Raw genomic sequence first — 27,907 nt, forward strand, 5'->3', positions numbered from 1 at the left:
CTAGGCTCTAGGTCGCCGATCTAGTGGGCTGCAAGCTTGAGACCTTAACGAGTCCACTCATGGCTCATCAATCTCGATCAGCCTAAGACTCGCCAGATCAATGAGCACAAGCGGGAAACTCGAGCTTTCAGCCAATCACCAACCACAACTGCTGGCCTAGGAAGAAGACAAAAACAAAGAAAAGAAAATTAAAAATTTAAATATTTTTAAAAGTCAATTTTAAAAATATAAAAAAATTAAAAATTATATTTAAAAATAAAATAATAAAAAATTATTGAAAAAGTATGCATGAAACAATTTTTCCTTACCAAACAACAGAAAATATTTTCCACTTCTACATTTCCCTAAAAAATGACTTCTTGAAAAAACATTTTCCAAGAACGTCTCCACAAAACGAACTGGCCCTAAATACTTCTCTCTCCTTTGGATCACTGAGATGTGTTTTGTCTTGCACAAGCGCTGAGCAATCGGATAGAAGTCTAACTAGCAATCAAACGCATGAAGGGTACATGACAAAATACTTTTATCTACAAGCGCCTACTCTGAACATCCCTCCACAGTTCATCAGGTTAAAGTGGGTTAAAGGTTAAAGTGCTTCCGGGAAACGTAACTCTGCAGGGCCTGGACCTAATATTCCTTTCTGTTCCGTTATCTTGCCGAGTCCAGCAGGTGGCTCTGAAGAAACAATGGTTTCTTCCTCTCTCCAGTCGGTCCATTCGGTCCACTCTCTCTGAAACATCAAAGCAAAACCATGCAACAGAACCGTGAATTCACGTTATTACTGGAATAGAAGACAAGCTCGTGTAACCAGATTCTATTTGTCACACTCCTCAAGCCGACAGCACTTGATGCCACTCATCAAAAGATAGGTGAGAAAAATAGGATGAAAGAACCTAGATTGTGCTTTGTTATGGTGGAGGTTATAAATCATAAGAACACCGACCTCTTCCTAATAAAAACGGAGAAATGATACTTGACCGTCGGTGGTGATGGCTGAAATTAGTACTCACAAGCGTAAATGGTGTACAAATATGGATTAGAAAATGACTGACAAAATATCTGAGGTCTTCTATCCAATAGTTTGTCTTTTCAGTGTCACGCTAGGTGCTTAAGAGAAGCTTGAAAGATAGCTTTCAAGACTTGTGCAAGCCATCCGTCAGTAAAATGGCATAATCAATTCTTGATCCCCTTATGAGGTCGAGTAAAACGAAAACAAGTTCATGAGAATGGCTGGCAATGGGAAGTCCAAATTTGGATCGTTTGTCGCTGAGTTACATTGCATGGCTCAGGCACCAAGACTGTTGGGCTAGGTGGAAGATGGCAAAGATGGCGTGTTCCCTTCCTTCATCTAGTTCGAAATCTTTAAGTTTTTCCTCAGTAGTACGCTAGGGTCTCAACAGTAGTCATATTTTCTTACGAAGCAAAATGAGAAAGGGTTCCATGGTAGATTACCTCCAGGACACAGCCAAAAAAATGAACCATGTGTTACTTTTGCAATGCAGCTAGGTGAGGCATATTTTCTTTTCCTTATATTTTTCAAGCAATTGCAGTCCTTGCATAAGGATTGATCCCCCTTGATAGCTTGAGTTAGATTTTCTTACATAGAATTAAAAAACTTGCCTCCTCTTCATGGTGATTACTTTCCACCAATAAGGGGGTTGTAAGTGGGGGCGCAGCATCCGGGTCAGGCTTCTGAAAGATAAACATAGTGTATAAACCTGCAGAAAGGAAATGCACTCTTACTTACTGGATGCATTGGTGCTCAGTCCAATATCTGTCTTATGCAAATAATCATTTTGCTGAATCACTTGAACCTAGAAGACTGTTGGACATCAAATAACACAGCTACAAACAAAAACTGTTAACGACTACTGGTATTGCTGACCACGTTGTTGTTTATATCAACAGAAGAGAGCAAGTAATTCTACTCAGAAGTACAATTTCTGTATCCTGAGGTTCTACTCTGGACCCAGCATTTAGCTCTTATTTTTCAAAATATAGACATGGGATTGAGACTTGCAAACTTGCAAGGCACCCTGGCAGGCTGAAGCCATCCATGATATGCCAATATTTTGGGTGACGAAATGGAACATTGCTTAAAATTTGAGTGTCCGTGTCTGTGTTTGGGTCTGTGTTTTAGGAATGCACATGCCTTGTGGATCCTTGCATAGCTCAAGAAGCAAGGGAAAAAAATGCATGGTCAGTCCCAAAAATATGTAACATTTGATCAACAGTATCTACAAAAATGCAAATCGTCATATATGAAATGAATGGCCACACTAATAAGACCCCTATTAACCAACTCAGAGTCTGATTTGTTTTTGTTTTCTTTCTGTTTTTTTTTTTTTTTTTTTTTTTGGGTCAGTCAAGAGTCTGTTTTGTTAGGGTTTGTTTTCTGCGAACTTCATAGACCAAATTAAGAAAAAGTGAGTCGGATGAATGGGATTGGCACCACAATGGAAAGAGATTGCAGTTCACCTAGCACATCGTAGGAGCGAGGTAGAAGCCTTCCTCTAGGATCCACAACGCTTGCACCATAACCCATTAACATCCCTGCAAAGATTGCTCTTTGGACCATGTGTAAAACAACAGAATATCAGGATTTATACAAAAGCAACTGTTCAAGAAATCATAAAATGTCTTCACCCAGATAATCACAAAAAGCTCGTACTTGTTATCATCATAAAACTCTGTCAGGTTTTGAATCTCCACATACTCCAGACCAGCTTCCCTAGCCAATCTGATGAAATTGCATTAGAAACTTCCATAGATTCTTACCAACAATAAACAAAAATCCCACAGATGTTGGCTACAATTATTCAGACTAAGAATTAAAAAGAGAAGCATTTTTTAACATCATCATCACATAAGCACTTAGGATGGCTCAAACTCAGTAGTAGTCTATTTATAAGCACCTCATTCCAGCTGAAACCAAATGATTGCAACATAATGCACATTTAGAATGTCCAAAAGGCCAGGAGTCTCCTGTGATGTAATGAAGATGAAATAGAGAACCTAAACTTATGGCAATTATCTTTACCTGATCAAGCTTGGAAAGTGAACCAAGCAATGGGTTTCAGCAGGCATATCACCAGCTAGTTTAAGCTGGTACCTTTTCCCAAATGATGGAAACCTGGAAAGAGGCAATACATCAAATCATCAGTGTAAGTTCAACAGCATGTAATAATCAACATGGCAACTATCAGAGACTTATTCATACTTCTCTTCCTCTCCTTCAAAGGTGATCATGTAGCTCTCAGACCGAATGCAATTAGGAACAATGCCAGGCTTCATACTACCACTTCTGTTGTGGTATGCTTCAACATTCTTCTGATATTTTGCCCTGTATAGTTCGCCACTCTTATATTTCACATGCAATATATCTCTCAAGGGTAAAATAAAAAAAGGCACCGAATCCTCTTCTGAATGTACAGAGAACTATGATGCAGCATTTTTCATATTGGTCATATCAGCTGACAAGAATGTCACTTGAAGATAAGAGCCCGGCGCTCATTAGTGGCAGTGAAAATAACATAGCTACAAGAAGGAACATTCATCTCCATCGACTAGATAACAGTAGCAAGAAGCAGAACAGCAAATAACGGGTTTCCTTTTAAAACTTCTGGTTTATCGGAAAGCTGAGGCGAACTTCTTATGATGTGGATGAGAATTTAAGAATTCTTAATCTCATGGAATAATGCTAAACATAGAGGCAAACATGTAGTCCTCCCAAAGAAGTAACTATGTTCCCGAAGAACTTTTTAAGTGAACAAAGAGATGAGGCAGAATGGGGAAGCTGTGCAAGGCACTGAGACGGAAGGGAAGCTGCAGAGCTCTAGTTTTGTCCTGGCTAGAAAGCTGCAGAGCCCTACTTACAAACTTGGAAATTGGTCAAATAGTCTACGAGAAGGTTGCCATGCACCAATGTATGCATTTAACAGTTCTTTGATGTGTGGAGATCCAAGAAGGCTTAGATCCATTTAGATACAAAATCTCTAGCTGCCAAAATAGCTTTCCAATTTGGCAGCCATGTATGGTTCGATCATCATAAGAATCTTTTGTAGAAGCTCAAAGAATATGGGAAAAAGATCAACAACCAATAAAAGAAGGGCATATATCTATACATTTAAAGACGCGCATAACAAGCATCTTACTTCTCATTAGAAAGCAAATTTCCCCCTACTATGTTAGCCAGATGTTACACAAAATCTGCATAAGAACATTAATACAGTGTAATCATTTACTTATTCAACTGATTTGACAAAGGACATTTCTTTGGGAAAGAACGACGTAGCCAATGAAACCAATTAACAGAAATTTCGACATTAAATATTAACAAGTAACACAAAGTATCATACATAGAAAGAACATTAAACAATGCTACAATGGGAATTAAAGAAATAGAACAGCCGGTGCAGGAAGCAAATCGAAACAAGAATCTTTAACAGATTGTTATTTCATACCATATGGTGGATGAGTCAGGAGTAATACCGAAAAAATAACCCCCCGGCTTTAGCAGAGACGATACATTATGCAACAGTTTCCTCACTTTGTCCTCGCTCTCGAAACATAGCTGCAGAAGCAATTTTCACTTGACCACTTATCCCACATAAAAACAGAAAGAAGGGCTAGAAATCAGAAACACGACCAAAGTCAGTGTTTAACTAAAAGGTGCTGAATTTAACTCTCAACCTGCAAGTGCTGCAAGCAGCAAACCAAATCTGCTTGGTTCATCTTCTCTTGCAAATGCGCTTCCAAATCTTCCTGCCCAAAACAGATACCAGCCCGACGAAATCAGTGATAATGGCCAAACATGTCACTACAAGATTATGAGAGGGAGACGCCCAAATGTTGGTTATGACATAGCGCTCTCTCCCGCACAACAAAACCCATCGACTCATAAAGCTAGTTGACGAGAAAGCTGCTGTCGGAGCAAGCCGCCACTCCAAGCATGATGAGCACACGAGCAGAATCATCTAATGATGGGCAAGCAAGAAAATTGATGCAAGCGGAGAGCTCACCGTGCAAGGGTCGAGCTCGTAGAAGTCCGTCGTGTAAGCTTTCCTCAAGCTCTCCCAAGCTTCTCTCTTTTCGCTTATTCCAGACGAAGTGACATCTGCCAAAAAAAAAAAAAAAATTCAAACTTGCTCAACGCCACTCACTGTAAACACGACATCACATCCATCCATGCAAGGCAAGCCTCCCCACGACAAGAGAATGACCAAGCACGGACGAATTACCGATTCCGATGTAGTGACCGATCTGAGCCTCTTCCCACCTCTCCGCCTCGAGCCCACCTCCGCAATACAGCTCGCACACCTTGAAACGTCATCAGAAAGATAAGCAAGCAAGCAAGAGAGAGAGAGAGACAACGTCAGACTCGGAAGAAGCGAGCGAGCGCGCGCGGCGTACGGCCGCCGATTCGCGGCGTGGACACGGGGTGACGGAAGGTGTTACCGTGGCGTAGGGATGGACGAAGATCTTGATGAGGGCGTTCCGGGCGAACTCGTGGAGGCGGTGGTGAGTCAAGTCGGGCCTCGGAATCGCCGCCTGGCTCATCTCGCGATTCCCCCGACAGGAATTGCAGAGCAGAAGCAAACTCCCAGCTCCGTCTCGTCTGCTTCGATGGAGATGGAGATCGCGAGAGAGAGGGCGAATGGAGTGAAGGAGGAAAGAGTATATAGGGACTCGAGTGTAAAAAAATGATGTTTATACTTCTGCCCCTGCTCGGAGTTATTTTGTTCAATTTCGTCCTTATATAGAAATTATGTGTATTTTTCACCCTTTTAACTTATGTAGATATATAATATACAAATCAAAAAAAGAAAAACTTACATAGATATGAATGAACGCATCTTTTGTCCTTCAAAGATCTATACACGAAATCAAGAAAAATTGTCGGTAAGAACTACTCGAAATTGACATAAAAACTTTAGTGATTTAAGTTTACATAGCAATTAATGATATGATTTCCGTAGAGTAATAATAGTAAGATCGCACTTACACGAAAAATAAAAAGAATCTTTTCAGAAGGATAGAAGTAGAATATAACAAAAATTGGTAATCTATTTTTTTGATGCAAAAAGGAAAAAGCAACTTTACACGGTATTATCGAACACCTTCTTCTCATTCCAAAACGAACTTGTCAAATATATTTTCGTCTAATAAATTAGCAATTAATCAAATAAAGGAAATACAAATCTCCAATTTACAAACATAGATGAAAATGGAACTTGATAAGTAAAGCTCATTAGAGAGGTACGTGCGATTGTCATCGACCTTTTGACAGTCATATTTTCCCCTAATAATTTAAGCTTACGCAAAATAAATATAAAAAAAAATCCTAAAACACAAAAAGCAGAAAATATCAAAGATTTGGAACTCGTGCAACTAAAAGAGGAAAAGAACACGACCAAATTTAAACATTTAATATGCTCAAACGTCCAAGAGCAAGATTTATAGCTCCTACATATATGAATTTCTAGGATTAGCCTCCCGAATAAGCTACATGGAAACCGAGATCTATTGTCGTACAGCACCAAGACTCCACCAGCTGACCATCCACACGTGCGTAGAGGGCTATGAAGGTCTTGTATGCCAGCCTTGCAGGTGCCCTCGTGTCCACCATCAAATAGGATGTGCATTTGACGAAGACTACGCTCGAGAAGTGTCAGTCATGGATGTCCTCTTGTCGCTGTACAAAATCAACGGGAGAGCTATAGGATAGTCGTCGTGGCAGCAGGCGGTGTAGGCAGTGGCCGAGGAGCGCTCGACGTGTGGGAGGATTTTGTTTTTTTGGTTGTTCTGACAGCATGAACCCTAATTCTCGAGTCTCTCTTGGAAGCTTGATCAGAGAAGAAGATTGAAGAACCATGTCTTAATACGGGAGAAGAAGAGATGGAAAATAAAGGACAGAATGTTTAGTGTTTGTGGCTCCTAGTGTTTTTTTATGGAATTATAAAATAAATTCCAGTCAAGCTGAATCATAAGAAACTGAACTGCGCTCGGCTCTATTTATCATAAAATTTTATTTCTTTACACGTAGGGAGATGAGGTTCAGAGGAGATTTCTACAAAAAAAAAAAAACACTAGGAGCCACAAATACTAAACATCCGACCTCCCGTCAAGTGTGTACATGCTGTCAGAATAACAAAAAAAACAAAATTCTCCCACATGTCGAGCGCTCCTCGACCACCTCCTACTCCGCGGGACTACCACCATGGCTAAGTTCGTCGTCATACAGCGCCATGGGCCCCACTAGCCGACCATCCACATGTGCGTAGAGGGCTACGAAGGCCATGTATGCTGACCCTGTAGGTGCCCCTACAGGTGTCCTGTGTCTACCGTTAAATAGGATGTGCATTTGACGAAGACTACGCCCGGGAAGTGTCAATCATGAATGTCCTCTTGCCGCCATACAAAATCGGCGAGGGAGGGAGCCATATAGGATAGTGGCAGCACGCGATGTAGGCAGTGCAGAAGATATCTTCTAATCTGAAGAAAAGACATAATAAACAAGTGTGAGTTTTAAATTAAAAACTCAGCAAGTGAATGGTTAATTCTAACTTGGATTTGGCCAATAGCACGACAAATAAGTAAACAAACTGTCAATTTGTTGAATCACAGAAATCTAGCTACAAGAATCACCCAGGGGAGACGACATTCCGCCCTTTAACCCCTCGCACGAGATCCACAATCACCCAGGAGAGACGACACTCGACCCTGTACCCTTCGCACCCACCCTGACATCACGAGGTCTCCTAAGAAGCTATTCAACCCTTCTCAGTCCCCTGGAGAGAAAACCACTACTCCTCGTCACCCCTCTCCAGGCATCCCGACACCTAGGGTCTCATTGGCTCTTTAGCCAACTACACACATTCGTAGTTCCACCTGTTACATCACCAACAATTCTAGTATACTAACAATCATACCATGGTCTAACATATATTATTAGATATTTCAAAGTATACAGGAACCCCATTAGAGGCGACAAAGTAAGAGTCCAACCTTTTCTTGCAGAAAACTCAGAATCTACTATCCTGGACAGAACTAGGCAAAAGCGACTAGTCTCAGTAATTATAACCAAAACAAAGTGATAGTAAGGCTCTAAATGAACACTTTTCAAAAAGGAAACCAAGTCCAGTTCCTCCTGTAAAGAGAGCAGCAATATGGTCTATGCAGTTCAAATTTCCTTCCACCAAACAAAATCAACAACCAGGAGGTTTAGTCCATTTCAAAGTTCAAAATTCAGTATAATGTGTTGAAATTTTAATATGTTCTGCACCTACATGTCTTCTACTACTTTCATGAAGGAAGTTTGCTCAAAATCGAACCACAGCAAAAGCTATAAAATTAACAAACAAAGAGAATCCAGTAAGTCTAATTCTAGGAATCTATACTGAATCGCAAACTAAATTGCAATACTCCAACCACGTGCAAATCTTAACTCAAGAACACATTAAAATCACGAGTTCCAGACCACATACAAGGCTCATCTTCAATTAAACTCAATGAAACCAGTTCATGGCGAAAATCAAGCACCCTAAAATCACGTGCACGGGAGGTTGGCGTCAAATTCTCTACCCACGGCTAGATGAAACCAAACCAGCCTTTCTCCAAGCCAAAAGGATATGAACCAACTTACCAAGCTGCAGTCTTACCGTCCCTCTATGAATCCTGAACCAACTATCTCAGCTCACGGCCACGCCGAACCTCACGGGACTATCCTCAAGTTCGTGGTTTCACTCTCTCTCTCACCCACGGTCTCCCTCTCTCCCACACCAGCAACACAGACTAAGAAAAATCAACTCAGGGATCCATCTTACAGGCTCACGGTCTCACCGAAGCGCTCAGGGAACCCAAACCAAGACACTGAGCTCGCGGCCTCTCCTCGGCGCATTCTTGCCAATCCATGCAAACAGCTCACGAACTCCCTCTCTTCACCGTGGCTTCACAAACCCTCACAGCAACCAAAACCGCTACCTAGTGAGAATTTCTAACGCTGCTAAACACTTACAGGGTCACGATTCAACACGTAAGAGGTATTTCAGTTAGTGCAGAGGGAAAGAACTTCGACCCGCTCACATTCCAGCTCCAAACCGAGCTGTGGTTCTCAGATTTTCCACACCCAACCTCGAAATCTACCCCGATTTTCACATGCACAGCTAGGCACACGAACCCAGGACACTAATCACAGCCGCACTTGCCTGGATCTTTCACCGGAAGAGGGAGGAGGCGTCGGATGAAGTGGGGTTTTACGGCTGGTGGCGGGGCTCCGAAAGGAACAGGGCAGTGACGATTTCGCTGCTGGACGGAGACACCGGTCGTGAGAGGCCGAGATGGGGTCAGGCTCGGCGGAGATGAACGGAAGTGGGAGGAAAGGAAGGTGATGTGTCTCGGCTCAGAGGAAAGAAAAGAACGCGCGTCCGTTTGTGAGCCAGAGGGTGTCGAGTGGTTCAGAGAAGGAAAATGATTAAAAAAATAATACAAGTGTCGTTTCCCCCTTTCATCTCAGCACCACTTGGCTGCAACGTGGTTAAAGAAGAAACTTTCTTCTCAAAATAATCCCCCACTCTCACGTACGAAGTGAGTCAGGGCTGAATTATTATTTATTATTATTTATATTTTTTTAACTCAAATATGCTTAATTTAATTAACAAAAAACGAAACAAGAAATTGGACATCATGGAGATGTTGAATAGCTTTTAAAATATTCGAAACATAGACCAAAAGTTAAAATTTAGGAATAATCCAAATATGAAGTAGAATTTATATACTGAACAAAATCGTGAGAAAAAAAAATCCACTTAGGGATATTTTGAATGTGATATTGAGTAGAAAATAGTAAAAAGATTCCAAAGATACATTTAGTAAAACGTGTTTAAAAAAAAAGAAAAAGATAAGACTTTCTAACAATTGCTAACTTGCAGCACCGAAACTCATTAAAGTTAGTACCTTTTTTTTTTCTAACAAACCCATGGTAATGAATGAAATAAGCACAAGTCATACACGAAAGCAAAATGAGTGGAGAGCGCAGGGAAAGCACTCATTGCCTACCCTGAAAATGACCGATGCCTTCTAAATTATAGTCCTATTTTTGAACGTAGAAAAACCTTTCGGAAAAGACATGTTCTTTACACATTCATGCATATATATGACTCCTTCCAATATTTTAATGCCACAAGTGTCCAAAACTTTTCGAACACCTGACTAATTCCTATCGGATGGGTAATTAATTACCGAATGCACAAGGGTCCACGCGTCGGTCCGGGTGGCAAATCCCAACCCGAGCCTTAAGACGAGAAGAACCGACACTCTTTTCAATGACCTTTTTGTCCATAGGACCAAAGGAGAATTCTCTCGAAACGTCATGCAAAAATCAGGAGGTGTGGGGACACCCAGATAACCCATTTGTGGAAAGTTGCATAACCTTGGAGGGCAGATTGCGCAGCCGTCATCGAGACGAGCCCGCGATGAGGCCGGGGGAGGAAGACGAAGCAGCAGCGGAGACCCTGGTGGAGGCGGCGCTGAGGGTCCTGCGCACGCCCGACCCCTTCGAGAAGGCCCGGCTCGGCGACGCGGCGGCAGCCCGGTGGCTCCGGGGCGCCATCCCCCGTCCCTACGACCCGTCGGTGGACCTCCCCGTGCCGGACCGCCCCGCCCGGCTCGCCGATGTAGGGGCCCCTCTCGCTCTCGATCTCTGCTCTCTCCGTGCCAAGGAGGCGCCTTTCCTTTTTGGGTACCCGCGCGTTTTCGGTTTGGTGTAGTGTCTGAGCGAAAAAATGCGAACTTTGCGTGGGGATGTGCAGGTTAAGCTCGTGCCGCCCGGTCTCATGCCCAAGCTCGGGAAGGCGGGCAGCTTGCAGAGCAGGCAGGCCATCGTGCACAGTCTGGCGCACACCGAGAGCTGGGCTATTGACTTGTCCTGGGTACTTGTCCTTTTTAATCCCCGGTTTTCTTTTCGACACATTCGTTTTAGCACATGTTCTTTATCTTTAAAGAAATGGAAACTGCTTTGGTATCTAACATTAGATTTAATGGACCTCACTGTTGCTTAGCTTAGCGATATACTGCCGCATGAAGTGTTGGAAACTATGAGGCGAGTGCTGGGCTAGTCAAGGATCAGGGGTCAATGAGTAGTGTCGCCTCCGTTGCGAAGTTCGATGATGATCTGCGACACTTTCTTCCCGAGAATTTGTGCAGTCGGGACAGGATTAATTCGGTACAATGGGTGAGGGAAGGAAATAAGTTGTAGAGCTTCTTACCAGATTGTTTTTTTTTTTTTTTTTTGGGGGGGTGATGATATGCCTAGTAAGTCAGTGTGCTGCCAAATGATTTCCTTCTTTTGGCAGTGTAATCAGTGTCTTCTTTGGAAGCGTTCTTTGCCTAAAAGACTCTGGTCAAGTTTGTGATTATTAGTTTATCATATTTCTCATCTTCTTTCCCACTGCACTAGGGGACCCTTTTCCTAGGAATCGTTTGATGCTCGAGATTAAAGTCAAAAGTACCTTGGTTATGTAACGAAGAATGGAACTACTTATTTTACTTTTGACCTTGGATAGCTATGCTAACTTTAGTTTCATTCCTGAAGGATATAATTGCTCGCTTTGGTAAGCAAGAATCAATGCCAAGAGAGTTCTTCACTGATTTCGTGAAGGTGGCCCAAGATGAAGGTCGACACTTTACCCTTCTTGCATCTAGGCTGGAGGAATTGGGTTCCTTTTATGGCGCATTGCCTGCCCATGACGGCCTTTGGGATTCTGCCACTGCTACTTCCAAGGATCTGCTGCCCCGTCTGGCCGTTGAACACTGTGTCCATGAGGTGTGTTTTTGGCGTCCCTTCCTCTGAGTATCTGGCCTGCCCCTTGATGGATGCACAGAGAATGTTTGTTTAGGTCATTGCAACTTACGTCACATGGTCCATATTTAGCTGATCAAGGTTCTATGTTTTATAAAGTCCTACCTTTTGGTATATAACATGGCATTTCTGGAGTGATGAGTTCATTCCTCGTAAGTTTCTTGGAGTGATGAATTTATTCCTCTGTTTTCTGTTTGAATGAAATGATTATGACTCCGTACAATCCCACATTGGGAGTGGCAGACAGACAAAATTTCCATGCACTGGAAGAAGTGAAAAGGACATTTGCATGTTTATATTTTATTCTAAGATGGTACTACTCTTTCTGTTGTTAAGTCTATTGCTACTTTCGCCATCAGGCTTTGGAGTTGATTATGTTTTTTCTATAAACTGTCTTGGTAACAGCACTTCAGCTATACAACAAAATTAACACAGTGTAAGGTTATGATAGGTGATGAAAATAGTCAATTTTGTGAATGATAATGAGCAGACTCTGTCATTGATCTCAGGCGGTACTTAAAATTGGGGATAATCAATTTCCAGGCGGGTTGAATCCCAGCCTAGGACTGGGAACCAACTCAATGATTCCCGGTTTTGGATTATCAGAAGTGAGAACGAAACCAGTTGGTTCATATTGTTGATGGCTTAATTGGGTTTATAAAGAATAAATAAATTATCTTATAATTTATAAGTTTTTTAACTTTTAAGAATATCTTTATGTTTTAAAATGTTGGTTTAGGCTAATCCAGGTCTGAGCAATTGAAGCCTGACAGTCCAGACCCGCTCAAAGTTAAATGAAAAAGGATCAAGGGGCTTGTCTAGGCAAACTAGGTGAACTAGGGCTCTAGCATTGTGTCCTGTTAGGTTATTTGGGCTTCCGGGGTAAGACAAACACTTCTACACAGTCGAGTTTTCTTTTTTCGGTAACTTTTATAAGTACAAATATAAAAGTTGTCTTTTGAACACAAAAACTATTTAGTCAAGTGGGTCTAAGACCATGGTTTGAATCTCTATGGGTGCGGCTTTTCCATAAACAAGGTCAGAAACAGGTTCATAGTTGGAATCCGGGTCTGACCAATGTCTTTTCTTTAGGAAATTATGTTGATCAATTTTTCCTCGTCTTTTCCTGGAGTCATATGTTTCTGTCTCTTGAAAACTGGCAATGATCACGGATCTTAGTACATTAGTCTGGAAATTTGGCACACCAACTGTAGTTGTGCTGGGATTAATTCAGAAGTCCTTGTAAGGACATTACCTGTCATGCTGTAATGCATTTCTCATGGTTTCTCATTTGCTCACTTAAGTTCTCATTCACATTATGTATGCTTACTTCCTTTTGATGACATTCGCTTGGAATCAGGCTAGAGGACTTGATGTCCTACCGACGACAATATCACGATTCCGCAGCGGAGGTGATGATAAAACAGCTGATCTGCTGCAAAATGTCATTTATCCCGAAGAGATCACACACTGTGCTGCTGGAGTTAGATGGTTCAAGTTTCTGTGTTTGAGGTCACGCAATTCGCCCATTAGAGAGATTGAGGTGGGAGAAGGGAAAATGGGAGACGAGGAAGATGCCAATGTTGTTCAGAAGTTTCACGAGATAGTAAGGAACCACTTCAGGGGACCATTGAAACCACCTTTTAACGAGGATGCAAGGAAAGCTGCAGGGTTTGGTCCCAAATGGTACGAACCTCTTGCCTTCAAAGAGGCCAGGCAAGAATGACTGCAATCATGCTACTTCTGTGGGCTGTAGGTCCATTTATGTTTCTATATAACAGCTGGATTATTCCTCCTATTGAACATTTTTTGTTCCTTTATGACTGGCAGAGTCCTCACAATTGACAAACATGACTTACAATTTTGCAATGAGTTTCTTTTGTTTTTTCTTGGCTTAGGCTGTAATGGAAGATGTCATCGTGTTAGATATGATTACTTACCTTGTTGGATTTACTTTCAGCTAGAGCAAGCACGGGAACTGTCCGGGCATTTCGTGTACACACTTTGATGCAATTGCTTTGCTTTTGAGTCATGAATTCTGTATGATTGGTAACACCTGCCATCCACATGAGCAGAAGTTACACATCCAGCATTGTGCCGGACGTTTTGGACCTGCATGTTTGTGTTTCTTTTTTTTTTATGAACAGATTTTCTGTTTTTTTGTTTCCGGGAACAAAAAAAAAAAAAACAGAAACGTGTTTGTTTGCGTTTTTGTTTAAAATCTGCTTTTTTTGTTCTAACAAAATTAAAACAAAATAAGAAACAAAAAAAGTTATTTTTGGTTCCAAAACACTTTTGAAGAACAAATTTTCTCTCTCCTTTCTTTTTTTTTTTTTTTTCTTCTTCTTTTCTTCTTCCTTTTTTGGCCGGTCGCCAGCCCCAGCGAGGCCGAAAAGAAAAAAAAAAAAAAAGAAAAAAAGAAAAATAAAATTAAAAATTAAAAAATTAAAATAAACAAAAAAAAAATACAAATTTACTAAACGTGTTTCTATTTATTTTTTATTCCTAACAAGTTTACTAAATCGCGTTTTTCGTTCAAAAATTATTCTAGAGAATTCTGTTTCTATTCCTCGAAATAATTTTTAAACATAAACACAAACAAACGCACCCTTTCAGTTCTTTTGATGATACTGGGTAAGATCTGATTTGGTCCTTTCTACTAATGGCATTTGGCGAAACTGTGTAGCGTCGGCTGTCTTGTCATAGACATTTAGTGTCTTGCTCGGTCTAAGCTTTACGATCCTGATCATGCTGTAACGATCAAATTGGCCAAAAGAATATAATATGCCAAAATCTTAAGATAGATTATTAAGAATTCTTTATGTGGGCTGATTTCGCTTGTTTCTTTCCATCAATTTTATATGTCAAGTAAGCCATAACATGTCATTAGTAAGACTTCATCTGTCATCAGATGAAGACGATCGATGATCTCATCCAGACGCCCAACGCAGCGTTCCGACGTCATAACGCAGATAAGGAAGAACAAATTTAGAATGGTTAAGTGCGCAAATTGCAATCCTAATTTGATCAACATTATGAGCGACCCTACTTTATCCTCCGCTGGTGCTTGGATGACATATGCACTGACATAGTGGCACAGGACAGACAACCCCTCGCAAACCCTGCCAAGATCCTCCAGCTAGAGATGAAATTTCGTGGCCCACCCCAAAATGCAAGCCGATAACGACGGCATGAAAACTATTTGCTGACGTTTAGAGCGACATCCAAAGAAACATGGTCAGAATGGTTCAAGACCCGAGGTCGAAAAGGACAATACGGCAACAGAATCCCTGCGTAAGGCAGAGCATGCGTGATATCTTGTGCATGGCAAGCACATATGGGACGGCGCTATTTTATGTTACACCATTTTGCTTTTCATTTTCAAACCTCAGGTTAATGGACTAGGAAACTCCCATGAAATTTGGTAGAAGATGGGGTCCATGCACAGTCAACATGACAATGACATAAGAAACTTCAAAAGTTGGAACATTTCTCTCGAGAAAGCCGAAGAGAAGGCCAAAAAAAAAAAAACAAAGTTGACAAGTACAAGATTGGAGGAGTGCTAAGAGAAAATTCTTCAAGCAATTTCTTCATTTCCATTGCATGGTACGTTGTCCAAACGAGAGAGAAAAGCAACCAAACCATATTGTTTAAACCAAAGGAAAATGGGGAGCTCTGCATCTTGAAAAAAATTCCAAAGACAAAACCTTCTACGACAAGATCAATGTACAATTCACCGACCGAGACCAACGCTGAGCCAGAGCCCCACTAACCAAGATTCACACTAAGAAAAGGGGTAAATATGTATTGACATGCAGGAGAAGAATGTACCTATTGAGATCGAAAATTGAAGGTTTCACGGGAAAGAGTTAGTGAGGCGACTTTGCCTCTCACACACTGCTCCGGATTCCACTATACATCCCAACCATCCTTCCTTGCATCGAACGCCCATTTACGCCCGGCCAAACCCCCATACATCTGCGAAAACTTAGCAAGGCAATTGCTCCTTATCCGGTAATGAACTTTTGTGTTCCGGCTAATTGCGGCACCCGAGAATTTTGAGGTGTCTATGGCCCACGCCGGCTTCACATACTCGACAGTCCTAGATGAACTGGCATTTGCATACAAGTAATTCAAAAGCACATCTTCGCAGTTAAAATACTTGTCCACTAATTCTCTCCCGAGCCTAACTTGCGGGCTATTGTATTTCTGGAAGGCAAGTTGGCTATCAATAAAAGCCGCCCCAGTTAGAATCATATTGTATCCCTCATGCTTCCGTGCGTACCTTTCAGCACGGTATTTCAATGGGTTTCCATTAATTAGACGAGGATAAAAACCGACTATCCTGTCCGGATGCTCCCGCCACACCTTGAAACCCCGTTCTACGTCATCGCATGTCATCATGATATCGTCATCTAGCTCCAGAACAGCTCGGGTCTTAATCAAAGGATCCATTCTAAAACGATTATTCAGTGAGTTTCTCGCCTCAACCCTGATTCTCACAGGGACCACCGAATCGAAATCACTCGAATTAGGAGGCACCCCCTTATTCCATACCACAACTATCTCCTTCACCGAAGAACATCTAGAATAGTGTTTTACATACATTTTCAAGTTCCATATCCGAGCATCATACGTCATGGTCAATAGGGTGAACTGAGAGTAGTGACCCTTCCATAGGTACGGTTCATCAGCACCATTTCCTCCGTATATGTAATGGACGCCTGTGCACATTAGAGCTACTCCAATTGCAAATATAAAAGCAACAACGCATCTGCCAACACGTGTGTTGACTTTCACCCAACCTCGGAGAAATGGAGGCACCCTATTTAAACGGCTGCAGAATCGTCTCACCTTTGAAGAAAGCATATTTGATCGCCCCCACACCAAAAATGCATTGCTTTTTTTCCCCAAGCCATGGCTGGACCAGTTCAAAGGGACAATGCACTTCACAGCTCCAAGAAGTACACCAATTAGAATGACTATAACTGCAACTGCTGCAATGGAAGCACACCCGAGAATAAACCTACGAACGGAATACCCAGAAGGTACTCGATCTCCATCCATAACCCCAATCCACTCGCCAGACGGGAGTTGCTGCACATCAAGATGATGATACCGAGCACCATTCCAAGCATTTCTCCCCTTTTTGGGCTCCTCTACCCCTAGAGGGACTTCAACTTCTTTGAACTCATCTTGGGTGAGGACTTCCACCTTAAAAAGTCGAACTCGTCGTCCATAAGTTTCTCCACAATCTTGGCCCACTCGGTAAAGGATTCCATCGTGTATAAATGGCCTGCCTCCATTACGAGCCCCCACGCTCCTGTAAGTATTATAAACAGGATTCTTCTTGTGCGGTTTCCAGGGACCAAGCGGTGAATCGCTATACCAGATTTCCAGCTGCCCATTCTTTTTGGAACCGAAACTGCTGTGGTCTGAGCCAAAGAGCCAAAACTTGCCTTTGTGGTTTATTACAAAGCTATCCACCATGGGCTTTTTCATTACAACCTTATCAAGTTTCCATTGCAATGGAAAGTCGAGGGCACGGTAAACTCGAAGCTGCCCTTTCTCACTGCTTTCAGGCATCATGTATATCTGCAGGAAGGACAAAAGCAACAAATTAGAATGATTACACTGCTGTTCACCAGTGATGCATTAATCCATTTATAACTCACTACAGTACTAAAAGGTAGAAAGCACAACTTCAAAGATATGATTGTGCATCAAAAGAAATCAAAATCTTACCTGCCCATGATAATTGAAAACATAGGGATAAGAAAGGTGCCAATCCTCATCCAAAGCAATACCCAATTGTTGCCATGTTGCTCCCTTATCAACACTTCTTGAAACTGCTATATCACCTTGCATAGTGATTAAATTCTTCATCTCATAAAATAGGTAAATAGTGTCACCCTGAATCAAAAGGCAAGTTTAGGTTCAAAATAAGCACAAGCCCAAGGTCAAGCATATTAACTAAAAGAAAAACAAAGTCACGCCTAGTTCAAATAAAACATGGGCAATCTGTCATGTCCAGATAATGCTACAGGCATAAAACTAACTAAGAAAGAGCTTATTCATCGTGTCAGCATCATTCCCAACAAATGACAAGCCAGTACTCCAATGGTTGACTTGACCACATCCTTCTCCAGTAGATAGATTCTAATGCAAAGGGACAGCCATGAAAGTACCAGAACATAATATGACTGCTAAGTACCCTGATCCTCTTGTCATATTTCTTTGCTCAAGAACCATCTTATACCGAAGCATCAAATTTTTAGGAGCATGTGATTTCATACACAAATCATCATAGAGAAAGGGCTAGCAGATCACAGACGATTTACACTTTGCTATAAGTCGTGGGAGAACTTTTCTGGGTTTGCCTGTAAAATTACTCTCTCTATGTCAGAAAAAATCCTCAACCCGTAATTTTTTTTATTAGTCATAAAACCCGGAAATTGAAGCATGCAAAAAAAAGTCCACCAACCAATCTGCCCTGCCCTACTTTAACCTTATGATCTCCATATAAACCACCATTCACTAATTAAACATTTCCAGCCTTGGATCAAACTTGAAGCCTTGATATGAACCCCCTTCTACCATCCTAAATGTTCCATCAACTGAAAGCTGCAGCCAGTTCTCTGTCCACAGGAATCAAAATCAAGGAATAAAATTATATTTCTATTTTTACTAGGAATATCTGGCTCAACAGCACAGCCAAAGAACAGTAATTTTGTTCCCTGGACCTGGGCCCATCAGAAATGTTGATTGTGTGAGTCCCATGTGGGCCCCAGATGTTGGTCCCACAAGATTAACAGTTGTGATAGACCAGATCCAATTCTTTTTCATTCTAGGCAAGAACTTCCCCAGAAGAGCAGAATTACCTAGTGCTTTTTTTTTTTTTTTTTTGGTAAAAATTATTACCTAGAGCTTTTCGTAAAATAGAAACCCAACATTCAGTAAAATGGAATTATGAAATGATATGGTTAACATCTGCCAATGTCCCCTGAAACCTGGCTGCACGATAATGAGTTCACAAGTAATGGGAACATCTTAGACATGAATATGACAATTGTACCAATACTTTAATGTTACACCAAGATTTTAGCCTTTTCATTCTGCGAGAGAAAAAGAGTTCTGCTTGAGAGTAGCCCAGGAACACTGATTTATATAGATTTATATCCAAGTAGAAATCAGTAAATTCTGACGTCAGTAAATAAAAGTGAATGGCCCTAAAAAATTCCAAAGTCAGCTATGGAGGAAATAAAAGGAAGACCAGCTTGTTTTTCAAAATATGGGTAATCCAAGTTCAGCAAAATTTTATAAGAACTTAATTTTCCAACGTACAAAAAATTGATTTTTGATCAGGCAGTTCTACATTAAACAACTGTTGTTACATCATCAGAAAGCATGACTTAATAAAAGTTCCTTGCTTCTCCCCTAGACAGTTCTACATTAAATGACCGTGGTCACACCATCAGAAAGTATGACTTAATAAAAGTTCCTTGCTTCTCCCCTAGACAGTTCTACATTAAACAACTGTGGTCACACCATCAGAAAGTATGACTTAAAAGTTCCATACTTCTCCCTATGATAGAGATAGCTAGAGGGACCACATGCTTTCAAATAAACCAATCAAGTAACACAGCTCTTGCAATTCTTTAGGCTGTAGTTAACCGTGATCAAAGAGAATAAACTGCAACTGCAAACAGGAAATACAATTAAAATTACAACGAAATCAGTATAGGCAAGTTTGGCTGTATTAGAAACCAAAGGCAACATAAACCAAATAGCCTTTATATAATTCTGCCGTCCAGTCTAGATAGTGGTCCTAACACATATGGCAGGCTATACTGAGAGAGACCATGTGGTCAAAACATCTACTCATCAAATTACAGATAGACACATGATCACACAGAACAGATCATGTGGTCATAACATCTGCACGGTTTACCTCACAATTCACATACACATACATGTCAAACCTACCCACCAACGTACACAATCACATACAGCATGCAAGTACATAAAATCAAGATAAGGAAGTAAAACAGATACTACCTGCACATAAAGAAAAGGATCAGCTACGAAATTACTGGGAAAGCCAGCTTCGGATGTAGAAGCGCAGGTCACAACCGGGTTGGCCACTGGCCATGCTGCACTCTCATCCCTCCATATATTCATCTGCACCAGATTTGAAACATAGTAATTCTGTAAGCATTGAAATGTTCATTTAACTTTGAAAAGAATAATAACAACTTAAGTGCGCTGTGAAAATTTTACTTTTGGCCAGACCAGAAAAGCAGAAATTGTGGAACTGCAAATGTAGACATAATTTAATTTTGGGAGAAGAAACAGAGAAAACAGACAGAAACAGGGCTAGATGACGAGTTGACTTTACTTCAAGAACAACTGACACCAGGGGCAAAAGACAAGGAAAAGGACCATGAAAATGACAAGTTTTCTCGATGCCCATAGTAATCGCAAAGATGAAGGAAGCTGGAAATACGCTGCAAAAGTTAAAAGATTCAAAATAACGCTTAAATTTTAAAACTAAAGCGATGCACTGTTTCACGGGTCTTTAGAATTAGAATTCTCATCTTCTACGGGAAAGAGAGAGAGAGAGGGAGAGGAAAAACCATAAAGAGGAGAGAACTGAAAAGGCTACTTGTTTAAGACTACTTGTTTCTAAAGGCATGACGAATCTAACAGCGAAAAACAGCGAAACACAAACTCAACACAACAGCAAAATTCAAGCTCCACTTCAAGCAGACAAGAAATGAAATTTGCCCACAAGACCCGTCTAAAAGCACTGGAGACAATAGGAAAAAATGTTTAAAAACTGGTCAGGATGATGGTTACACAGTTGAGAGAGAGAGAGAGAGAGAGAGAGAGAGAGAGAGAGAGGGAGGGAGGGAGGGAGGGGGAGGGAGGGAGCGGTTACTGCTTCGATGGGCTTGAGGGAAAAAGGAGAGTCGCCGTAGAAAACGCCGATGGACCAGGACCCTTCATTGTCCTCCCGGCACCCGCCGCCGGCCGCCGCCCGGGCGGCGACGGCGTAGGGCGGCGTGAAGGCGAGCCACGCGTACAGGGTGGCGATCGAGCCCAGCACGACGAAGCAGCCCAGGAAGAAGACCAGCCCCTTGTAGCTGCCGCCGCCGTTCAGAAACAAGCCCCGGTAGTGCTGGTGCTCGCACTTCCACCTGCACGAGCACTTGAGGCTCATGTCGCAGCAGCGACCGTCCCCATTGTCGCCGCCGCCGCCGCCGCCGCCCCCGCCGGCGGGACCCACCACCTGGCCGGAGCCCATGATTCCGCCGCGCAGGGAGATCTCAGGCTGGGCACCCTCCCGTCAAAATTTCACTCCCGCTCACTGTCCCCTCCCTCTGGGCTCGGGGGGTTTCGAGAGAGAGATTCGGGGCAGCAAAGGCGGCGCCTTTCGGTTATCTCCTTTCTGGGTTTTGTGATTTACGCTGTGTAATCACTGATCACGGCCTCGGGTGGTCTCTTTTTTTTTTTTTTTTTTTGCCTTCCTTCCTCCCTCCCCTCCTGAGTCCTTCCCTCTCTTTCTCTCTCTCCCTCGTTCGTTCAAAAGTGACAGAAAAGTCGTGGGCTTTTCCGGTTCAGGCTCGAAAGTACACTTCCACGAGGAGGAAGCCGGCACGATTTATATAGGCGAGAGAACCTCTCTCTCTCTCACAGTAGCAGCAGATGAGAACTGGAGAATGCGAGTTTCTAGATGATCTTCCTTCCCCGCTTACGGCTTGCTGGAAACGTGAATTTATAGTGGGCCGATGACGACGATGGTGACGATGAAGAACGCGAAATGTGAAAAGGGGAACGGTGAACAGTGGAACGGCGAAGAGGCGCTCGGTGTCGATGTGCGTGCTGCGCCGTCGGAGAAACCGGATTTGACTACGTGCGCCTCGGGGAGGAGAGCGAGCATAGACGGGGGAATTTCCGGTGGGCCCCCCCGAATAAAAAAAAGGAAAAAAAAGAAGTATTTTTTGGCGATTTTAACGAGAATATGTAGATGGAAATTATCGAAAGCTGAAGGCCCGCGTTCGGAGGAAAAAAAAAAAGAATTATTGAATTGCCGCTCGAATATATCGAATTATCATTATTAATCTCTGGGTTTTCTTTATTTTCTTTTTATATGGAGACGAATTACAGGGCCGGTTTTTTTTTTTTTTTTTTTTGGGTCGGACGAAAAGTGGAACCCAAAGGGGTCGCGTATGTTTTTTTTTGGGCTCTGTATAGAGTATATAGGTTGATGATATGGTCTGTTTTTTTTTTTTTTTCTTTTTTGGCCTTTTTCTGTGATTGCGAAAGAAATCACGTCGAGTTTAATCACGCCAATGAGCGCAAGAGCGTGCTTCCTACGAGAGCGTAGGCAGCCCCGCCATAACCAATCCTGAAAAATTACTGATAGGAGAATCTCGGTCTTCGTATTTTTCCTCACTTTCTTGTGCTCAAACGACTTATGGGACCGGACACCTATACCTTGGAGAAAACTAGTACAGCAATTCACCGCTATGGCCTCCCACTTAAATCACTAGCAACATAAAGTTTCGAACTCTCGACCTTAGCAATAAAGGAGAAATTCTCAATCAACTGCGCTACCCATGAATAGGTTCTCCCTCTCTTTTTCTTCCTCTTAATACCCTTTTTTTCAACAATTTGAACAATGTACCTTTAATGATCTAATAATTATGCACATTTATGATAGTGACAGGATGTTGATACTTACCAAATAACTGGATGAGCCAATGCCCCTCAAATTAAAATTGACTTTACGTCCCTCATTTAATTGGCACCTTGAACACTTAGAAAATTTGTCCAATTCGTCCTAAATTTATTATATAAATACTAATTCGGTTCTAAATTTTATCATTTGACCAATTTTGTCCTGAATATTTGCTCAAAATACCAATATTGTCCTTTTGTCCAACTGCTAACGTGGCAGTCTAGCCATTGCTCGTCATCCCACATGGTATAAGCAATTTTCACGCAAAAAAAAATTAGTTTGAATAATTTTATTGAAATTTTGTACCAAGATTTAGAACTAGATTAATATGAATTTGAAAAACTTAAACTCCTCGGCCGGACACTTCCACTACGTTACATCATGGGATACATCACGAGAGCCGGTCACCAAGGCAATGCTTATTGGTTAAGGAAGATAAGAAAAATAATATATTTATCAGAGATGTCTTATGCCGTGGGGTCAGATTTAATTTAATGCCCGATTCATTTTCTTTTTATATTAACTCCTTCCATTGGTCATTCTAGAATTAGTCGTGGGGGGGCCATTCGAAAATGTTAAGGTTAAAGGTTTATCGGCAACGTGGGGTGGGGAAGTCCCCTCCTCGCTTCTAAAAAGTTCAATTAGAAAACCGACAAGAATTGGGACGCCCTTCACGCAAATGGTAGAATACATATATCATAAAGTTTGTACCTTTCTTAAAGTTATTTGCCATGAATCTTCATTATCGTTTTGTTTGATAAAAAATTAATTGTAAAATATAAAAATAAAAATGGTCCCATTACTTGAAATTATGGGTGCGTTTATTTTGGAGAAAATTTATCAATATATTTCCCTTTTTAAGGTTAGGGAATTCGTTTTTTCTAATTTTAAGCATACCTATATCCTTTGATAAAAAAATGATTTTTTTGCTGATCGGTGATTTTCAACAAAATAAACGTGTGGAAGTTCAAAAAATTAATTTACGGAAAACTCTTTCATTCAAACAAACACACGCTATGATATATTTTCAATTCACACGGCACTTGAATGGAGATTGATGATTTTTTTCACAATCATAGTAACTTCCTCTTACCACAAATACCTTAAATACGAAGGCATAGGAAATATTTGTGAAAGTTATTACCAAACTTATGCCTCAACCAATTCTAGATCGGTCCACGTGGGGACCGGGTAGGTTTTTAAGTGAAATGCTAGAAAATTGGCCTCAACTAGTTTGGTTCCCGATACAATGAATACTCTATTCTATTAGAGAATCAACCTTAAAAACATATAGTAAAATCACTTAAAGTAATATCAAATCTAGGTCGGATATCTATTCTAGGAACTCTAGGAAATTTATCAATACCTCAATCAACAAGTCATGAATTGGTTGCATGGTTTATTTTCCTATAATTATAGTAATATTGCTTAAAGTCAGGTCTACTCCCTTGGTCTTCGTTTCCTTAATGGGGAACCATCTTCGATAGGATAGATTCCAAATTCTTAATGTGAAGAGATAACGTAGTCATAAATAGTAATAATAACCAAGAAACCACCGCGTCCTTCTATTCAAAGAATGACCGATTTTTCGAGAACTTTGAAAAGAATATTTGGATTACCTATTTGCTTCCGGAAACTTCTTTTTAACTTGAATCCCTGCTTTGTCAAAGCTCAAATTAACCACTTTCGCCCAAAATTAGAAGTTACTTTATAAAGTTGTCACAAACTCATCCGAAATTATCAAAGCAATATCTTTAACTACGCGTCTCATTAAATCATCAATTCAATCGAATCCTATAAAGACGATAGCATCAATTAGGGAAAAAATAGGAGCATCTTTGGGGTTAAACTTTTGCCTTTAACTTGGTGTGACGAGACGGAAGGCTAGGAATTTCCCTTTTCCTGACAAAAGCTGGACCTTGCTCCTGAGCTAAAGTTCGACCATGTCGCTAAAGACCAAAGGGAAAATAAGCCGATTCGGAGGTTTCAAGGAAGTTTCCCAAGCGGCTCTAAAAGTCGGGGAGACCCATTGTGATGGCTTTTCAATTGGCGTGGCTCTCGGGATGATCACCTATAAATGATACGAGAGTAATTATAGCATGCATTGTCAAAAAAAAAAAAAAAACCTATTTAGGCAATCTCCGATACTATTAGTTAGAGTAAATGAGGAGCTACAATCCTTGACCCGTGGATGGATGAGTTCATCTTTGTCTCCGTGAGCAACGCACGCTCTATTTATTTATTTATTTTGCAAAAATAATAACAAGAATATTTGGAGGGAGAGAGAGAGGGAGCATTAAAATGGTTCACATTACAATTTCATGCAATCGCCATCTGCCAAAGGGGTAAAAGGAAATGGCTTTCCCAGCAAATTTTTGGTCCAAGTGATGAGAATGCGTGTACCATACGTTCATTGTGGAATGTTGTCCGTATAGTCACGTCGAGATCTATCTCATTATGTTCTGGCAAATGTATATAATGACAAAGAATGAAATATCACTATATAGCAAATGTGATCTTTCAAGGGGGACCGCTTTAACGTCAATCATGAATTCTTTTCCCCCCCATTTTTTGAGTCGCCAAAAGGAAGTCCTTTCATTGGTAACGCCCCGTGGCTTGAGCCACTTGCATATGACCATGAGTATAAGTCAAGGGGAAAAGGTTCGCAGTAACACGCTGAGTCGATCAAAAGCTAGCTCCGCTAAGCGCGATTGAACTATGCACGAGAGAGGATTTGGGTAGCTCCCGATTGGTGAAGAAAACATTACAACAGCAAATAATGGGACATTGGATTTTGGGAGAGGACCACCAAAGGGAGATGAGCGTGTCTTGGGGTTTGAGTTGACCAGTAGGAGAGGTCGATCTAATGCTGGTTGAACTTGGGGGAGGGCATTTCCAGGGGTGGGAATTGAACCAAGGGGTTTGTCTCATTTTGAATCATGCTTGCTTTTGACCAGTCATCCATCCCACTCTCCTTATCTTATTATTATTATTATTATTATTATTATTATTATTAATTTGCTGTTTTTCCTTTCCTTTTCTTTTGGAGGAAGAAGTCTCACTAAGTTGGGTTTATTTTGTATAGGGGTGTGCAAAATGAACCACCCAAACCAAACTGAACCTGCCGATTGGGTCTGGTTCCTAACTCCTAAAAGTGGAACCAGTATTCGGACGGTTCGATCAAGTTTCCCTATTTTCCGGTTCCAAGGGGAATCAGATCAAGCCAACTACATATACTTTAAAAGAAACCAGCTTTTTTTCCCTTTCATAATATATAGTATCAAGTTATAGGAATAAAAAGTAACCGGCTCCATTAGACTGAACAGTTGGTCCTGGGACCAATCGGTCCATCCTCAGTCCCTAGTTCCTAGTTCCACCTTGGAACTGAATCGGATCAGGAAGTGATCATCTCTAATTCCCTCCAATAAAAAATACCCTATTCACTAATTTACCTTCTCTTTTATATTACCTATAAAACAAAAAAGAAATATTCAAGGAAAATGCAGTTCCTACATGCATGCTACATTCCATACTATAGAAACTATTCACTTCCCACCAAGAGATTTTGAAAAGAAAAAAAAAACCATGTAGTTTGACATTTTGAAGTCTCGTATGTTAATAACGAGGAAAATGATCTTGTATACCGGCATGAGTAACAATTGTACATAATCTTTGCTTGTCAGATGTACCTAATATTCATGACAAAAGACATCAGAAACTATTTTTATTTTCCTTCTGTTGTACCATTTTTCTACAATGAATAAAAAGTCCACTCGGAAAAACTCGATCGCAATAAACTATTATCAGGAGCGAGGCCATCGTACTAGATAGGAACAAAAGTTTGACCCATCATCCGGCTCTCAAAGTTTGTTCTGGATTTGGCTTTCTGTTCGGACTTTGATTATGTTGAATTTGGACCCAAAGCCGAACTCGTTGAATTGACGATAGCTTGACCACAAAGCCGTCGCCATTGGTGATGGGGTCGACAGGCCAAGATGCACGAGATACGCACTGAAAACGCAATTAATATGGAGTGATCTAGAACGAAGAACACATAATGGACACCCCACTCGGAATTCAAATTGGCATTTGATTGGCCTCGAAGAAAGTCTCCATCAAAATCTAGGTCAAAATTGAATTAAACTCTATTACTTCTTTGACAAGAATGAACATCTAGAAACATTTTAATCGTGGAAAATTCATTAATTAATGTACATTTAGCACGCAAACTGTTCTGAATCATGATCGTTGGCACAGGCTCAAGGGTCAAATTCAACCGATTCAAGAAGTTCATAGAGCATTCCACACACGTCTAAGTAGCATAGCCTCGGCACTCGTGTCCCTGAATTATAGAAAAGAAATATACTTTAACTCCATCGTGATAAAGAGTTATTCAAATATCCGAATCTGCCTCTCCAAATCAATAAATCCTCGCCAGCGGCCAAGGCACCGAGGGGAAAAGAAGCTCTTTCATCTTTATGTAATGGTCCTCGTCGGAGCAGCCAATCTTGAATCGCTGAAGCACGAACAAATTAATAAAACGCTTCTCCTTTTATATATTCAAAAGATTATTTAGAAAGAAAAAGAGGAATATTACTGGACAAAAAGCTAATGTGGTTCCATATCGACGCGCACGATCAGACACTCCTTTCTCATTTTCTATCTTCATTGAAGTTTGAAAACCTCGTTTCTTTGTCTTTTCATTTTTTCTCGTGACATAGATTAAAATTGTTCTTGGGTGTATAGTGGTAAGTACGGGGCTGACAATCTTTGACCTGGTCGAGATTCATGAACCTCATCAGAGCTGTATTAAATTTCTAAGAATTTTTTAATTTTTTTAACGTAAGATTTTATTTAGCTTAAATTGAAAGCACCTTAATTATTTTTAACTAAATTGAAAAACATAAAGCACAGCATAAAAAATAATATATATTTTTATTTTATTTTATAAATGGACGTGTGGATCTTTTCAGTTGTAAATCCCTGCTGAGATCAGCTCTCTAAAGTCCAATCTAACTAATGTCAAATGTATTTTTCAATAAGATCTCATTTACCTCATAATTTTAAACTTTGGTAAAACAGCTTCTCAATCCCAAATTATTATTAATTTAACTATCGTAATAGAATGACTTAAATACATTATTTTAGTCGATTCAGAAGGTTCTAAAAGTTTCTGGATGTCAAAAAGGAAATTTCAAAAGTTTTGCAATTTAGAATAAAAGATATGCAATCCATTCTCGTGGTAATTAATTATAAGTGAAAGTTCATCTTACATGGAAAGTAAAACTACAAAAAATAAGAAATAA

At 40.8% G+C, this 27,907-nt stretch overlaps 3 protein-coding genes across 5 annotated transcripts; 1 reads left to right on the top strand and 2 right to left on the bottom strand.

The window, feature by feature from the left end:
- Positions 1–339: 339 nt before the first annotated feature.
- LOC104454121 (mRNA cap guanine-N7 methyltransferase 2) lies at positions 340–5,697 on the bottom strand. 2 transcript variants are annotated; one of them, XM_010068863.3, is made up of 11 exons: positions 5,458–5,689; positions 5,241–5,319; positions 5,022–5,116; positions 4,693–4,764; positions 4,464–4,573; positions 3,221–3,343; positions 3,041–3,133; positions 2,672–2,740; positions 2,479–2,567; positions 1,621–1,718; positions 340–730 (listed from the first exon to the last, which is right to left on the bottom strand). In XM_010068863.3, the coding sequence occupies exons 1-11, from the start codon at positions 5,557–5,559 to the stop codon at positions 587–589; spliced, it is 1,074 nt and encodes a 357-aa protein (XP_010067165.1). In that variant the 5' UTR covers positions 5,560–5,689; the 3' UTR covers positions 340–586. The 2 variants fall into 2 exon arrangements, with proteins under 2 accessions (XP_010067165.1, XP_010067168.1); XM_010068866.3 differs by having other exon boundaries at positions 594–730; positions 1,602–1,718; positions 5,458–5,697.
- A 4,639-nt stretch (positions 5,698–10,336) lies between these two features.
- On the top strand, positions 10,337–13,816 carry LOC104454122 (uncharacterized protein HI_0077). The gene is made up of 4 exons (XM_010068869.3): positions 10,337–10,673; positions 10,809–10,928; positions 11,591–11,821; positions 13,218–13,816. Exons 1-4 carry the CDS (start codon positions 10,473–10,475, stop codon positions 13,581–13,583), a joined length of 918 nt encoding a protein of 305 aa, XP_010067171.1. The 5' UTR covers positions 10,337–10,472; the 3' UTR covers positions 13,584–13,816.
- A 1,484-nt stretch (positions 13,817–15,300) lies between these two features.
- On the bottom strand, positions 15,301–21,742 carry LOC104454123 (glucosamine inositolphosphorylceramide transferase 1). 2 transcript variants are annotated; one of them, XM_010068870.3, is made up of 4 exons: positions 20,799–21,742; positions 19,916–20,038; positions 17,603–17,770; positions 15,301–17,452 (listed from the first exon to the last, which is right to left on the bottom strand). In XM_010068870.3, exons 1-4 carry the CDS (start codon positions 21,162–21,164, stop codon positions 15,770–15,772), a joined length of 2,340 nt encoding a protein of 779 aa, XP_010067172.2. In that variant the 5' UTR covers positions 21,165–21,742; the 3' UTR covers positions 15,301–15,769. The 2 variants fall into 2 exon arrangements, with proteins under 2 accessions (XP_010067172.2, XP_039173080.1); XM_039317146.1 differs by lacking the exon at positions 20,799–21,742 and adding an exon at positions 20,138–20,461.
- Between the last annotated feature and the right edge of the window lie 6,165 nt (positions 21,743–27,907).

Source organism: Eucalyptus grandis, chromosome 7 (assembly GCF_016545825.1).
Source record: "Eucalyptus grandis isolate ANBG69807.140 chromosome 7, ASM1654582v1, whole genome shotgun sequence".
Classification (NCBI taxonomy): Eukaryota; Viridiplantae; Streptophyta; class Magnoliopsida; order Myrtales; family Myrtaceae; genus Eucalyptus; species Eucalyptus grandis.

Bases quoted from the DNA above. Each gene is read 5' to 3' on its own strand.
- LOC104454122 (XM_010068869.3), top strand. From the start codon at position 10,473: ATGAGGCCGGGGGAGGAAGACGAAGCAGCAGCGGAGACCCTGGTGGAG. The intron at 10,929-11,590 runs GTACTTGTCCTT...TCATTCCTGAAG, and splicing joins GGGCTATTGACTTGTCCTGG to GATATAATTGCTCGCTTTGG. The intron at 11,822-13,217 runs GTGTGTTTTTGG...GCTTGGAATCAG, and splicing joins TTGAACACTGTGTCCATGAG to GCTAGAGGACTTGATGTCCT.
- LOC104454121 (XM_010068863.3), bottom strand. From the start codon at position 5,559: ATGAGCCAGGCGGCGATTCCGAGGCCCGACTTGACTCACCACCGCCTC. The intron at 5,117-5,240 runs GTAATTCGTCCG...TTTTTTTGGCAG, and splicing joins CGGTCACTACATCGGAATCG to ATGTCACTTCGTCTGGAATA. The intron at 2,741-3,040 runs GTAAAGATAATT...CAATTTCATCAG, and splicing joins CACTTTCCAAGCTTGATCAG to ATTGGCTAGGGAAGCTGGTC.
- LOC104454123 (XM_010068870.3), bottom strand. From the start codon at position 21,164: ATGGGCTCCGGCCAGGTGGTGGGTCCCGCCGGCGGGGGCGGCGGCGGC. The intron at 20,039-20,798 runs GTAACCGCTCCC...AATCTGGTGCAG, and splicing joins CCCTCAAGCCCATCGAAGCA to ATGAATATATGGAGGGATGA. The intron at 17,453-17,602 runs GTAAGATTTTGA...TCCTTCCTGCAG, and splicing joins TTTTCAATTATCATGGGCAG to ATATACATGATGCCTGAAAG.